The sequence below is a fragment of the Agelaius phoeniceus genome, chromosome 3, assembly GCF_051311805.1.
Source record: "Agelaius phoeniceus isolate bAgePho1 chromosome 3, bAgePho1.hap1, whole genome shotgun sequence".
NCBI lineage: Eukaryota > Metazoa > Chordata > Aves > Passeriformes > Icteridae > Agelaius > Agelaius phoeniceus.
In genome coordinates, this window is record NC_135267.1 from 47,017,735 (window position 1) to 47,033,852 (window position 16,118).

The 16,118-nt window shown below is 43.6% G+C and overlaps 1 protein-coding gene across 1 annotated transcript in view; it reads right to left on the minus strand.

Annotated features, from left to right (window-relative positions):
- The window catches only part of METTL24 (methyltransferase like 24), a 45,698-nt gene that overhangs the window by 5,042 nt on the left and 24,538 nt on the right, over positions 1-16,118 (minus strand). The window contains exon 4 of the mRNA XM_054630194.2: positions 10,639-10,867. Within this exon, the coding sequence (XP_054486169.2) occupies positions 10,639-10,867 (229 nt within the window). The remainder of the gene's footprint in view (positions 1-10,638; positions 10,868-16,118) is intronic.

Sequence of the window (16,118 nt, forward strand, 5' to 3'; positions counted from 1 at the left end):
TGGAAGCCAGGAAAGGCAAAACCAGCAAATGCAGGTCAGGTACAGAGGATCCCTCCAGTTCTGTGGGAGCAGATCTGCAGTGTAAGCTTGGGAGGAGGGAGAGGAGAGCTGGCTACAGCTTTCAGGCATGGGGACAGAGCTCAGAACCACCTCAGCCTCCTGAACTGCAGGGCTGCTCCCACAGTGCGAGAGAAAAATATTCCTCTTCTCCCTGTGATACCTGGTTACCATTCTGACATCAGCTGTACAGCAAGAAAAAGTCTGCTGGCTTGTGCATCAGTTTTCCCCCCTCTTTCCCTAAATACAATTCTCTGTTCTCAGAAAACAAAACTCTAGAGAAAGTTGTTTGATTTACATTTTGATAGCATGTCTTTGCAGGTAACAGCAGGTGCTTGGGTGTGTTTTGTTTAACTGTAACTTCCCTCTTATCCTTTTCCCACATGCAGATTTTCAGCATGATACTTCCCTCATTTTCTTTCCTCTCAAAATACATCCACAGCCTGTCCTCACCAGCAGGAGATGGCTTGGATGTAAAGTCCCTTTCATTCCCTTTTATTCTTAGTGAAGGCTGTAATTGATGGCAGCCAGGATGCCACATAGCCTAATAGCAAATTATGCTCCCAGCAGCTTGTGACTGTCTCTTCCCATGCTCCCTGTGCACAGTGGGAAGGGGGAACATCCTGCCTCTCTCTGAGCCATCTGCTGGGGAGACCAGGACTGCTGGGGGCCTGGCCAGAGCAGCACGGGTGCTGAAATCAGGAGGAAAGTCAATCACCACTGAGCGGTGATGTACAGCTCCAACCAGCAGCACTTCTCTTTCAAATGACTGCCCTTCCTTCCTGCTCACATTTACACCTCTCTTGGTGGTCTGTACAGCCAGTTTCAAATTGGCTCTGGAACAAATGTGTCATTTGAGATTATACACTCCCAGTGTGACAGATCGGGCACGTCTTCAAGAATCTGCTTAAGGCATCAAAGTCACAAAGCTGATTTGTGCACTTGGGTGCTTACAGGGTCTTTGGTCTTTTTTTACAGTAAAGGGCAACTGTCCAGTTGTAGTTATTCATACAATATCCACATCACTGAAACAGAAAGCCTGCAGTGAGTGCAGGCAAGCTTCATACCTCTGCTCTCACCCCTGATTCTCCACAGCCTCACAAGTGACAGTCTGTTCTCCCAGTTCTGGTGATGTACTTCCATGAACCCATTACACAGCAGGAGCAGGATATTAAGTAATACTATGTTTACCACTTAAATCAGAGAAAATGTTTCAAAATAATATTTTAAAAACTTATTTAACTTTCTCACAGCCAACTATCAGTCAGCAACAGCTTGCCAGATGCAGTAATGGCCCCAGACAAATGCACCCATCCAGGAAACCCACCCAGCACAGGCAGGAGGCATCAATCTCAGCTGTGTGCTCAGGAGCACTAAGAGCACTTTGTTCTCCCAAGGGGTCTGTTCCTAGGAGAGATCCATGCTGGCAGCCCAAGTGTTTCCTTCACACAGCCTCAGAGCCCAGGTCTGGGGGTAACCTGGCACTTCAACTCCCCAGCTCTTCCCTTGGTCTCTGATGCCAAGACATTTCCCATATACTCTCTCCATCTGGGAAGAATTTATCTCTGAGGACCCATTCCAGAATAAAAGATGCATAGACCCCATCCAGTCCAGTTAACTGGACCAGTTAAGCAATGTCTCTTACTCCAGTGGACAGGCAGAGAAGAGACCTTTTAGCTGGCAAAAGGCTCCTTTTAATGACACTTTATCAATGGACAACATAATCTTTAGACAAACAACCCCCAGATGATTCACAAGACCAGCATGGCTTGAAATCCTTTCTCCCTGGCTGCAATTGGTCAGGAAGTCACAGGTTTTCACCTGTAGCCTTCTGTCACCACATACATCATTCTTTGTCATGGGACCAGTTCTTGGCATCTTTCCTATTTTGTGCTGGACATTGAACTAGTCAGAGACCATAGGGCACTTGTTAATCATCTTCTGGTCATACAAAAATACAGGTCCCCAAGCTAAATTAATTTTCAGACAGGTTTGATGGGTTTAGCTAGCTCTACACTATACTGATCTTAAAGCCAGACATCTTATCCAGCTTGCTACCCAGCAAGACTAAGGTTCCTGTACAGTGACCCAGAGAACAGGTTCTACAAACCCTGCCTGGAACAAGCACACACTGCACATGGACGTGGCTGAGGGAGAAGACCTTCCCTCACAAGAAAAACTGAGCATCAAAGATCTTTGTTCCCCATTTCTTTAAACTGAGACTAGTCTCCAGAGCAGGCAACAGGAACCTCACCACTCACTAGCTGAAGACTCAAAGTGATGCTTCCTCAGAGGAAATGGTGAAAAGTCACTGTGGGGACATAAGCCTTCAAACAGTGACCTTCTCATCTGCTCTGAATGGCAGCAGCTCATAAGTGTGCCCCTCTGCTCAGAAACACTGTGCTCCAGCTCCCATTTGCATCCTGTTGCCTTTTCCAGTTCACATGGCTCTCCTGCTGTACACTAAAAGATGAAAACAACCCAGACCCCTCACCGAGTCCTTCAATCCAATGTCTAGATTGCCCCAAGTAGGAAAAATCCCACAAGGGGTCTGCAGAAATCTTGACTTTAAATAAATTAACAGCCTTATCAGCTGCAAAAGCTCTGCTTGCCAATGCCCATGCTGCAAACAGACATTTTAAACACTGCATGCACTCCTCCAGCAGCTGCTCTGTGTGCAGCCCTGGCTGGGCATAGGAGTTGCTTTGCAAAACGTGCATTCAGCCATCCAATCCTGCAGAAAATGTCCTGCTGCCCTCTCCCCCCACAGAGAGGGGGAAACCCTTTCCTTTCTGCTCTTTTGGTCTTCTCTGCCAGACACTGCTGGGTGCCTGTGGGAACGGATATTTACTCAAAAGAATAAATGGGGTATGCTAGACCCTCAAGCCTCTTCATTAGAGGGGAACAAACATTTTCAGTCTGTTTGTGCTGCACCAAGCACGGATGGTGGGACACAGCTCCATGCCTGCATAAAGCCACATTATCCTGGTCTTGCTGAAAGTGAAAGCCAGCAGCAGCAGGTCAGGCACATTGCAGCAGGATAAGGGAGCTGTCAGTGCAGGAGGTTTGCAATAGAAGGCAAATGGTAAAGCAACAATTGATTCCAAAGCCCTGAGGGGCAAGATTTGTAAGTGTGTGCATGCAGTGCATGCAACAGAGGGCTTAGCCTACCATAAAATAGTTGCTCAGATTAAATAGCATTTTGGCCTTCTATGGTTTATTAACACAGTGCCCATGGGGGCCTTCAAAATGCAGGTGATTGAAGAAAGGAATCAGAGTCCCATCTTCAAAAAATGTCCACCACACCTTAAAGAACATCTCCTGCAGGATGAGAATCAGCAACCCTGGTATATCCAAGTAGCTCCACTTAAATCTGGTGGAGGACTTGGTTTCCATCTGCACTTGCCAGAGCAACAAAGTCCTTTGAGACTGCACCCCTCCATGGGGACCCATTTGTTTCACTCCATTTCTTGTCCAAGGTGCCAACCTGCCTCCCTTCTATTTGCTTGCAACCATGACAGGAAGAAAGCTGCATGTACATTCCTGAAAACATGAATAAAAACCATCAAAAACCATCACAAAATGCTTGCACAACTCAGATTTCATCTGGGACAGGCATTCAAGGAGGGGCAGGAAGAACTGCTAAGCCATTGACCTCTGGATTTCAAATTTTTGAGAATGGAACCTTAAACTGCTGTCAGATGAAAAGAGACACCAGAAAGGATCCAGACACTAAGATGAAAGTATTGAAACAAGATATGGCCAATTCCAATGACAAGAACTTGTAAACTATGACTGGAGGAAGGACAAATGTGGGGAGAAGAAAAAGTACATTTTTTTAGAAAGCGCCTAGAGGCTCTGAGTAGGGCATTTGTCTGAAGTGCTTGGTAATGTCAACACCACTGGGAAATTGCAAGAAAGATGGGCAGTGGAGGAAAACCAGGATGCTCATAGAAAGGGGTTGCTCTCAGTTCTCATTAAACCCATGCCACACCATGGACCACCACCCTGATCAGATATCCAGTACCTCAGCCAAAATAAAATCATAAAATTCACATTACTGTGTTTAAGCCAGGGTTAGTGGCTTAAGGAGCAGCTGGGGAGGGTGCATACAGGTCTGAGCTCAGCAGGTACCTGCATCTGGTACCACCTTGTGAAGCAGGGCAGGCTGCCCAGGCTCCTGCTGAGCTGCAGGTTTGTCAGGAGGAGGGAACAGGACTGCCTGGTTTCCTACAGCAGCAGCACAGCTCTGTGCACTGCTCCACAGTGCCTGCAGCCAGTGCCACGCTCCTCTGAATGCAACTCTTAGACACTGAAATAGTCAAATAGGAAGGTGGAATTGAGCACAGCTTGCACAGCACAGCCCTCTTGCAAAGCTGGGGAAAAGCAGATTTTTACTACCTGATTTTTTTCTGAAGGGTCTTAACAATCATAACAAAGGTAGCAAAAAAAAAAAAAAAGAAAGGAAAATAAAACCCTAAAAAGAATTGTCCTTCCCTTCTCATTTTTAGCAGACGATAATATCCCTTGTAAGTGCCTTTATTTCTTATTTTGAAAGATGACCTGAATAAATTCTGCTTCAACACTTTCATTACAATTCAGGTGTTGCACTAGGCCTTTTCCTAGGGGAAGAAAAGGCTATGGATTGCACCATATTCAGCCAATGGTATCATTAAAAAGATCTTTCCTCCATGCCTGACAATTGCATACTGAACAGCACCTTCAGGTCGCTGTCTAGAAATACCAATATTCTTAACAATGTCTTGAGAAGTGCTCCTGGTGGAGACAATTTAAATGAGGCAAAAGGAGATGTAAGAGACCAAAAGAAAACCTGTAAAGGAAAGTGCATGAGGCACTTTGTGCACACAACACCAAAAGCAAGAGGTGGTGAGCAGTTAATCACTATCCAAAGATCTTTGCTTCCAGAAACATGAGGTTGTCAAGCCCATTTTTAGTTGCAGCCAAACTCTTCAATCTACCTACAATTAAAATACTTCAGGCAGCAGCAGCTCCAGCTGATTAAGCAAATACAGACCTATCACCACCTTGATTTCATTATCCCTGAAATGAAAAAATACATACATGCAGGAAAGAAACACTGTGTGCCATAAGCTTGTGGATTAGTCAGGGGCAACTATTACAAGGCTACAGAAGGCAGCATTTCCAACTGCAGGTAGAAACATCTGCACCAGCTTGACTGCCTCTTTTCAGCAAGGGGAGTAAGGTTTGCCAGCTCTCTGAGAGACCCCCAAACAAAGGGTTCCCACCAGTTGCTGCTCAAACTGCAGCAGTCTGCCCTTGAATGAGACAAACTGCACCATAACAGTTTAGCTTGAGTCTATAAGGACATCAACAGCTACCTCAAATGTAGAAATTTAAGTTAATGGAGGTGAGGTTCGTGCTCCTCCATTCTGTGGCAGGTCATTTATTTAGACTATAAGCTCTAAGTGCTATGGTATTGCATCTGCCTGGTGCAAAAGGGTGCAGTACTAAAATGGGACTCTGCTGAGCAGAGTTACTCCTTCTGCAAATAGGTCATGACCAGCCATTTACACTATGAAACAATTCAGTGTTCTGGGACAAAACTCTTTCTACTGTGCCATTCTGAAACTGATATAACAAGGAGACAGTCTGAGTCACAAAAAAGCAAACAAGATGATAAGAAGTAACTGCAGACATTTCCAGGGAATGACAGACAGGACATTTCCAGGAAGAAGGCAGTCACAGCCTGAGCCTTAGCAGAGACACCATTGGGACTTCTGAATAGTACTGATTGCTGATGCTCCAGCTGCAAGAGGGGCAGCACAACACAAATAAGATGTTATAGGAAATAGAGGATCTCTCATGTTGGAGAAATCTTAGAAAGGCCAGAATGATAACCCTGCAAAAGCAAAGGCTGTTCTTCACTGCTATATATAGATGGTAAATAACAGCTGCAGAAAAAGGGCCACTTAAGCTTAGAGACCATTGATTGCACAAGAAAAATTGGATGTAAAAATAATGAGGCTAAAAATCAGATGAAGGGTGGGTTTTTTCCTTCTAGAATTGAGATTCTGGAAAAGCCCCAGATAAGCATAAAAAGCAAAGAAAAAATTAAATCCTTTCAAGAATTCAGAATTCCAAACACTTACTTTAGGATTTGTGATGCAACGAGTCAAAAGACCTGGTCTCATTTGTTCTTTCTGACACTAAGCCACACGTAGCAGAGCAGATCTGAGCTTGTGCCCCCCACTCCAGCAAGGTGATGGGAGCTGTTCCCCAGCTAGAGCAGCACCAGAGACAAGGACTCATGTCCCTGCAAGAGCTCCTGGGCTTCTGAGCTCCTGGCTTCTCATCTTGAGCTCAGGATTCCACACCAGGACCAGTCTGCAGGAGCTCATCAGCTGGTGCTGAGGTCCTGCTGGGAACTGAGACCAGCTGAGTGTGCAAACACTGGTGGCACCCACACACCGAGGTAGGGCACAGTGAACCTCAATGAATGCAACTCACACTGAGCAACCCCCAGGCTCCCTGGGCAATACCTAAGTCTAGCCTTGCAAAGGATAACCAAAGTGAAATGATTTTGTCCAGGCAGGGTCAAAAATTCAAAAGCCTGTTCTGGCCCCTACAGCCCTAAGATATGCATAGTAAAGAGTAATTACATGGATTTCAGTGCTACAAAACTTGAACATGGACATTTCCCAATCTGAAGAGTTGTTTTTTTTGTTAATAAAAATCATCATGCACATCTAAGCTGTTACACATTTTCTCTAGACTTTTATATCTATTTGTGTACTACCAACAGAGCTGATTTTCAGTAAAAATGGTTAATCCTTTCTTTAATACTTGTCCTTTCACATCAGCCTTCACAAAGCTGAAAGCAGCACAAAATAAATTCTATAGTATCTACTTGAGGAGAGGAGCAAGTGATAAATTACTTGCCTAGGAGGAGATGATGTTATTAATCAAAATTACTTCAGGGTATAGTGTTTTGAAGTTGTGTTGAGTATTAAATAACAGGTGAAGAGTTTTTTCCTTTGAAATCCTAAATTGAAGCCTATTCAATAAAATGAAGCAAAATTATCCAAGTTGTTACAGAAAAAAATCTTCATGAAGAGAGAGTGTAAATTAAAGCCTTCACATCAAAATCAGGATGTAAAGATTGATTTACATATCTTTTCATAACAAACAATGACACAGTATGGTCTCTTACAAAATTTGTCTGAGATAACTTGAATGTCAGGAGTTGAACACAGCTCTGCTGTCCCCTCAAAGTTACAGCTATGAGCACTTCCTGATTAAATTAGGGTTTTACCCAGCATTCTGAGATCCTCCTTTGCAGATGAATTTGTTTTACAAGAAACGATTTCATCCACTGGTAAGCCATACTGCCAAGGAATGCAAACTCATGGCACTTACTGAGGGCATGACAAGAGACTTATCCTGCAGAGCTCCAGAGGGAGGAAAACTTCTACTGAAATAAAAATTTGCATGTATGACCACTGTCCATTTTCTGCTCTTCAGGGCCTTTCTGTGAAGGGTTTTAATTGTGCTTCACAGCACAATCTTTGGAATACAGAATACACTTAATAGCTTGGTTTGAATTTCTTGTTAAGGGTTAGCAGTGCATAGAAGCAGGACAAGAGCCAACAGACATGAAAGGAAATCAGGGATGTTCAGACTGGATATGAGGAGAAGCATTTTCATGAAGAGAACAGTCCAGCAGGACAACAGCTGACCCAGAGAAGCTGGAAAGTCTCTGCTCTGGAGAAAACTCAGTGTTTTTCAAGACAAGAGTGGATAAAGCCTTGAACAACCTGGTCTGACTTCACAGCTGGCCTTGCTTTGAGCAGAGGGCTGAACCACAAACCATTCAAGATCCCTTCTGACTTGAATTCTCCAACAACTCTAGAAAGGAAGCTCTCCATGCACCTATCACTAATCCATGGGAAACACCAGCATTGTAGCGTGCTCACCCCTGTAGGTAGTTAGAGAAAGTGAATGCTTCCATAAAGTTGAACTCCACAGTCATAAGAATCATGGGCCCTCAGTGGCTTTCTCCTTTTTTCCCCGCTGTTCATCAAGAGTGCACTACAGAGTGTGCATGTTCAGCAAAAAAGCTGAGAGCAGGGGGGATGGGAAGGGAGGATGAGCAAGATCAATTTTTACATCTTTATGCTTTCCTGTGGCTGATAAAATATTGCTCTTCTCAGAAGATACACCAGTAAATTTTCAGTTTAGATCTGTATATCAGGAAATAAGGCTCCCATTACATCCTTTGGAGATTATTCCAGGGCTTAAGAGATTTCACACTCTAATGGTTCCCAAAAATACTCTGACTACATGTTTCCTTTGTCAGCCACATCCTAATATATTACTAGATAAGTCCTCTGCCTCCAGGCTATTTACAATCCTCAGAGAACTGAGGACTGTTTTGCCACATAGCCAGCTAGAAAGATCAAGTTCTTCTAATCTTTTCTCACATCCACTCTGACTCCAAAAAGTGTTTGTATTTCTTGCCAAAATATCAGGGTGGGTTTCCCTGGTGGTGGATGAGGTCCCAGTATTGCCTGCAGAATAGCAGGTGTGCTCTCATCTGAGTCAGGGTGCAAATGAGCCCATCCAAGTTCTTTGATTCTCTTGCACACAAAACCCCCAAAATGCCACTTTTCTTCTCAAGACTACAACAGGAAGATCTTCAGGAGATCTTGTCTGCAGTCTTCATCAGCCTGATTTTCTAACATCAGTGGAAGTAGTTTCAGTCACTTGTAGGGTCTTGGATCAAGTCCCAAATCTCAAAGAATAAAAGCATGGATAAAATGAGGCATAAACTTTAAATGCAGCTGCCTGGAATTCCTGCCTTGAAGTGGGAACGGAACAATGTTGAGGATAGGCAGAAGGGTTTTTTAAATTAAAAATGGGATGAAGACCATGTTTGAATTTTCTAATTGAAAAGCAGTGCTTCGGAAAATATTCTGTGAAACTGTTTTGAATTAACTTATTTATTCAGTCAAGGGAACATTCCACTCACATTCACCAGAAGAATGGTCTCTACACAACATACAACTTCTCAGGCTGCTTTCCTTCTAAGTTAAAGAAAACCTAAACAGAAAAACATGAGGACAGTCAGCCCAGTCAGGTATTTCACAAGTATAAAACACCAGAAAGTCTCAGAGTGTGTAACACCTTTATCCCCACTGGGAGAAAGTCAGCTCCTGACTTCACTAAGCCATAGTTTTGCACAGGGGAGCTCCTCAAATGCTACCAGAGCAAGAGGCTTTATACACTGTTCATGATGCACCTAAACACTTAACCAAATCCCATGTTTAAGTACACAGCTAGAGGAAAGCCTGGTTGCATGTGTTATGTGTGCATCATGTTCCTTGGCTGCCATCCAGCCCACAGTTTTCAGAAAGTTACACACTCAGAATTCACCCCTACACCCTTCTCTTCCACAGAAGGTGTTACAACCACCTCTGTCCTATCATGATAACCTGACACTGGCCTCAGCAGGTCTGGTATGTCACTTGTACACTTTTTCTGGATGGGGTCATTAGTTTTTTGCTGTGTGACTAATTCTTCTAAAATCAAAACAATGCAAGGCACACATCAAAGAAAAGGCATCTCTGTCTCCCCAGATGTTTCACTAATGCACAGCCTAGCACAGTTACAGTGTGACTAGGAAGAAGGAAAAGGCTCCTTTTCTCTGCTCTTATCTTCAAAATGTTCCAATCAGTAGAGCTGAACCAAAAGAAAACATTTCAAAAAGGTAAAAAGTGAACCGAAAAGGGCATCTTGCATTTTTAAATAACAAGCCAAACAAATGTTTCCCTGCTTGCTTTGTAAATCTTACAGAAGAGCACCTCCTTTAGCCCAGGCTGCCTATTTCTTGAAAAACAAAGACAAGCAGAACTAGCTGCAGGCAATGAAGTATATTAGCATTTGAATTCATGTTTGTATATCCTCTGAAGGAAAAACTCTCTTAAAAGCAACCTAAGAACTTCCTGAAATGTATTATGGCAACATTTATTTGAGATTTGAAGATTCTTAATGTCTTTATAGTTCCTTAAAAACAAACTGGGAAATGTTAAAAAACACCCCACCGATTGCTGCCAATTTCAAAACAGGATGTTTTTGTTTTTGAGGACTGTAATTAGGAACAGTGACCTTGAAAATGTCAACAAACCATCCATTACCTCTTCTCTTCTAATTACTGTTGCAAATATTGCTTTCCCTTTATAAACTTGTCTTTGTGAGTAGTTTTACTCAGGCAAAGACCAGAACTTCCATAGGACTAAATGTGCTAGCACCCCAATGTCACCAGATGCTTCAAGGGAAAAGGAAGTGAGAAGGAGAAAGAAAGGGTTTGCTATACAGCTAGGGATTTAAAATCATTGTGGCTGTTATCAGCACACAGAAAAAGCAAAAGAGAAAAGGCACCCCTAAAAGAAATGCATTACAAGTCCTGCTGAAGAAAAATCCACTATCAGGAGAAGAGCTTGGAAAGTGCTTGTTTCTCCTCAGGCAGCAAGAAGGGAGATCTGGAGCTTTCCCAACACCTAACCCTGCAGTCAGAAACCTGACACACAAGCCCTTCCTTACCTTCTGATGCCCAAATTCATTCAGCACTGTGCCCAGCTTCTTTGTGTTGCTGTGAAGTTTGTGAGCTGCGATGGCTGGGTTGGGATCCCTCCAGTCGATGGAGAGCCGATGGTGCCAGAGGTGCCGGCCCTGCTGAATGTGAGCTGACTTGATGCTGGGGTCAAAGCGATGCACCTCACACCCACTGTTGGCCATGCTCAGCTCAAACTGGTTGTCATCATTGCCTAAACTATGTTAAAAAATAAAAATATAAAAAAAAGTAACTATTAATGCAGCTAAAGGAACTATTAGTGAGTAGGATATTCTGAGGATGAATTAACTTGAAGAAAATTCAAGCTCAATGCAATATTATAACTTTCTAGGCAAGAACTAAACCACTTTTAGCCAGGCTGATAACTTTCCCAAAGAGCTTTTCCTTAATTCAGAAGCTGGAAGAATTTGTACAAAAGTAAATTAAACATTGGAATCTTTGCGCTGTCATTACTTACATTAATATTTTATGTTTATATATATGTCTGCATTTTCAATTTGCTTTTTTTCTTGAAAAGTTTACAATACTTTCCTTAGTCCCTGCTGCACAAACTTCCAATAACCAAGCCATAAGCAGATGAGAAAATACATTTAAAATGGATGCAATACTACTTTGTAAAAATCTGGCGTATTTCACACCACATCTGTCACCTGTTACAAACGTGACCCACAGTCACCACCAGTATGGACAAGACACAAGAACCAAATGCCTCTCTTTCTCTGTGGACAGGAAGACACAGATTTAAAATAGCATATTTAAAAATAAGCACTTTACAACAGTAGCAGAGTTGTTACATAAACCTGAGAGAAAGATTGCTGCTAATTTGGTGAAGACCCCAAAGAAGAAGAGAAATTAATAGCCCCCTTGTACAGCAGTATTGTCTCAGTCCCTGCCTCTGTGAGAAGACATGTTTTAAAAGGCTGTGCCATATTCCCACCTCCTACAGCCCAGTGGCTCACACAGGATGCACTAAAATGAAAAAAAATCTGGTATTTACCATTGCAGTCACACATCTGAACCACAGGCCTTCCCTACTCTGTAAAACAGGATGTTCTCTTAATTCCTACTCCTCCAAGCTTATTCCAAATGTGATTCAAATCATACACTAAACATTAAACTTAAACAAAATTAAGCTGTTTGATATACACACGTGTAGCACTGAGAGGAGAATTAAGATTTTTTCAAATCAGTTGTACTGCAAATTGTACAACTGAGATTATTCACTCTGTACTAACAGCAGAGCATTTATTTGTTGTGCACAGACCATGACAGGGCAGCACCCTTAGATGTACTAGCAGAGCACCTGCTACACTACACCACAGTTACCCTAAGCAAAGATGTGGGTCTGAAATAGTTTTGGCTATTTGCATCAATATGTGAAACGTGGCACATTCTAAATCACGTCACACACTGTGGTACAACATTAGGCCAGCACTAAATGATCTACACAGATGACAGACAGGTAAGATAAAATGAATTCAACTCATGAAACAATGTGTGAAAGAGCATTTGCTTTGGAAGTTACCAACACAGTATGACACTTGCTGTAATACTGGCCAAGCACACTTTAACAATACCCTAGGACTCTGTCTTCTCCTCAACCATCTTCCCTTTGGGAAAACAGGAAGAGACAGGGTGTGCAAAAATAGCCCAGCATGCTTTTAAGAACAACCCTAATTCACAGGATTCCAACCCATACAGCTGTGTGGGAGGAAAAGAGAGGAGTTTTCTTTTAATACATTCAACACACATTAGGAAAAAAGTTCAGAAGTTAACCAAGTGAATCGACATGTTTGTTTGCATGTGGCTTTCTACAGAAGGGACAGCGAGGGACAAAGAGCAGTGTAATCCCTCAGGAATGAGACACTGGCTAAAAATGGACAGCATGGGAATTGTTGGGGACAGTCACAGCACTAGTGATGAGCCCACCAGGGACTGATGGCCACGTGTGTCCATGACACACTTCCAACCATACCAGCTGGTACAAGCCAGATGCTTTTGGTGCAGACAAACCTCAGGCTGCCTCCAAACAGATTGCTGCTCATGTGGACTGCAAAGGGAGCTTCACAGCGGTGGGAATAAAGGAAAAAAATACAGATGAGGGTAAAGACGGGCATGATGTGTCTTCTGGCACTCTAGTTAACAGCTCAAATTTATGCCTGAAGAGAGATCCAGAAAAAAAAAAAATATATAGGAGAGAAAATCAGGTCTTCTCCAAAGGAACTGGTTCACACGTGATCATGCAAAGGGATAATGCAGCATGAGAAAGATAAAAAAATTAGGTCTCCCAGCAAAGATGTAGTTACTTAAAGAAAGATGTGTTACTTAAAAAGGGATCATGATTTTAGCAGGACGGTGTGGAGGTCATAGAAGACGGGCGAGGCCTTGCCTCGCCATCGGGAGAGAGCAGCTGCTGCCTCCATCAGCAGCAAAACAGAAGCTGCCGAAGGAAGTGCCCTGTTTTCCCGGGAGGGAGAAGGAGCCCGGTGGCAGAGAGCCCTGCGGAGGGGCAGGGGGGCCATGCCCAGCAGCAGCCCCACGCACCCGCCCGGCTCTCCCGGCTGCGCAGGGAAGGCTCCGCTCCCCGCCAGGCAGGGCAGCCACGCTGACCCGGAGACTGCGGGCAGCGCTGTCCCTGGGCTGTTCCCCGCTCCCAGGGCTCGCAGAGGGGCACGGGGCACAGAGCCTTGCACTCACAATAGGAGGCACTGGGCTGCAGAAGCATCACACCGGCCCCTGCATCGCACGGGGGCACAGCGAGCGCCGAGCGGCACAAAAGCTGCTTTGTCCCCTCTGCACGGCTCTAGCGGACACCTGTAGGTGATCCAGCCTGAAAACTGCAGGTACTCCAGCTCCCACAGCGACCACAGGACACAGCTGTAAGCACATGCAAGTTAAGGTCCAGCTTTCCCTCTCTCTGCTCCCCCCTCTCCTCTTCTCTTTCAAAGGAAGGTAACTGAGCTCACCAGCTCAGGAAAAAGCGATGGACCCCCTGCCTGAATCCTAAAGCTCCTACATACACTTTAGGATGCACCTGAAATGGCATTTATGCTGTATTACAGGAAGACTCTTTAAACCTCTGCTGGTAAGTTTCTGAAATCCCATTCATTTTTGTTATCCCAGCTTGAGTGCCTGCCTGTAGTGTTTGTAACTGACTTAGTTTAATCTAAGCAGATTTGGCACTAATAACTAGAGCTCACTAATGCATATTGCAATTATGTATCACACTGGGAAATCCTGTCCCCCAAGCAAAAACAGCAAAAATTGCTGCCTCCCAGTAGTGGAAGCAACTAATTCTAATCCAAAAAGATCCCCAGATGTTCCAGACACTGCTCGGTCCCATTCACAAGGAACCTCTTCTATGGCATTCAAGGAGGCAAAGCTTAAGCAGCATGTTTTATTCCACTTTTAATGATATATGGATTTAATTCAGGATTCCTGGTAACACTCCCACTGAACTTTCACATTTGTTCCCCATCCATTTTCTCCACAGTGAATGCTCTTCATTAGAAGCAGCTGCTCCCCATTTGCTCCTTATGAAACATAAGAGATAACAAAAATGTTTAAAGTGGATTTTTGCCTTAGAACAAAATTACTTTTCTGTCTGTCATAAACTTAAGGAAGTGAGTCTTAGGGGAAAAATAATGCAGTAACAAGCTCCAAAGTTCCTCCATAACCTCAAGTATTCTCTTTAATTTTTCAGGTGTTTCATGTGATGCATCCTGGTTGGTTACTTACTGCATGTGTGTATCTGATGATTGATGGGAGAGCCAACATCAGTTTTGATCTTTGCTAAACCCGAGTGTTCCATCACTACAGAAAATCTGGCACTCATGCTCCCTGGACCATACACAGAATAGCACCACATATAAAGCACTGGCATGCACACACTAGCTCAGTTTTGGCTAGGTTTTTTTAGTTTTGTTTTTTTTTAAACCATTAGCAAAATAACTCAGTGCTGGTCAGCTTTGTGCTTAATCTGCACTTCCTAGCACAGATTAAATCAATTCTGTGTTGAGCCTACTGGACAATTCAACAAAAACACCATTCTCAATCCACATTTGATCCTTAACAACAGGGAAAATGGACATCAACACAGGAGCTCAGGTCTAATATTAATGATCATGCAGTTTGAAGGGCAAGGTCTAGGTTAATTCCACTGAACTTTGAGTACTTTGCCAAGACATCCAAAAATCAGCAGCCACCTACCTTATCCCAGACTTCCACTATAACCAAAGAAAGCTGTACCTGCCTCCAGAATGCTATTTAGCTTTGCTGATTTTCCACCTGAATGTGCTTGCCTCTCCCTACTGACTACTAGAAGGGCCCTGAGGCAATAACTCAGTACCACAGTCAGACAGTAAAGTCTGGAACTGAGCATGCACAGCATCTCTCCTAAGTTTTATAGGAACGTGAAAAGCTGAGAAGGAAAAGAATCATGTAAACCTCTATCTTGCATTAATGCCAGGTAAGTATAATTTGAAATATATTGCAAAGAACACTCAGAAAATAAGAAGCAACAGTAGTCAAGAGAAATCTTCTCTCTGTATATGTGATTTATCTCTAAGGGGCATATTCTTATTCTGCCACAGAGCAGTGCTGCTGAACAAAACCTGAGAGCACCTCCCTCTCAGAGGATCTGGGTCTTTACAGCTCAGATAAACTCAAAGTATGAACCCAGCCAAATTAACCAAAACTACTCCCTTTGACTAGAGGGCACCCTGCCTCCCCACCATGCTCACTGCAGGTATTACCTGCCATGAGAAATGCCACCCAGCACGGTTCTTTGCTATCCTCCCTTTGTAAATCCTCAGCAGCAAAATCACAGAAATAAACTCCACTGGTTCAAGGGAGATGAAGCCTTTCAATACACCCCTAACCTAAAGCTGCCTCTCAGGACAGCAAGTACAATTTTATCAGGCAGCTCTACGTGGTGATCTGTGTGAAATGAGCCCCAGATCCCAGTGACCATTCTCCTAATGTATCTGTGTGCTGATGGCCTGAGGCACTCTGAGGACTGACCTCCCTCATCCTCTGGGAGAACAGAATGTTTTACTAGCAGGGAAACAGGCTGCATGTGTGGATTTGCTACCTGTAAAAGCACTCCTTCTGAGAAGAGTGAAAACTTCACTCTCAAGTGCTGTAAATATCATAAACACTGCAAACATTTCAAAGTGAAGCACAGCTGCCTTTGCCACTATCACTTTGGCACGTGTCATCCCTGAGGTGTCAAGCAAACACACTCTCATATGGAAATGTACTGATTTGTCCCAGAGCTGGTTAATGAAGTTTTGCAAGCAATGCTGTTGAAATCCCTGGCAGCTTGCAAGTCACCTCTGCTCAAGGCAGATGCTGTAGGCTTCTCAGCTTACCTCTTTGATTTCCATCTTCCTCCACATGAACTACCACTCACAACTCACCATCAAGCAATTTGTTTTCATACCAATAT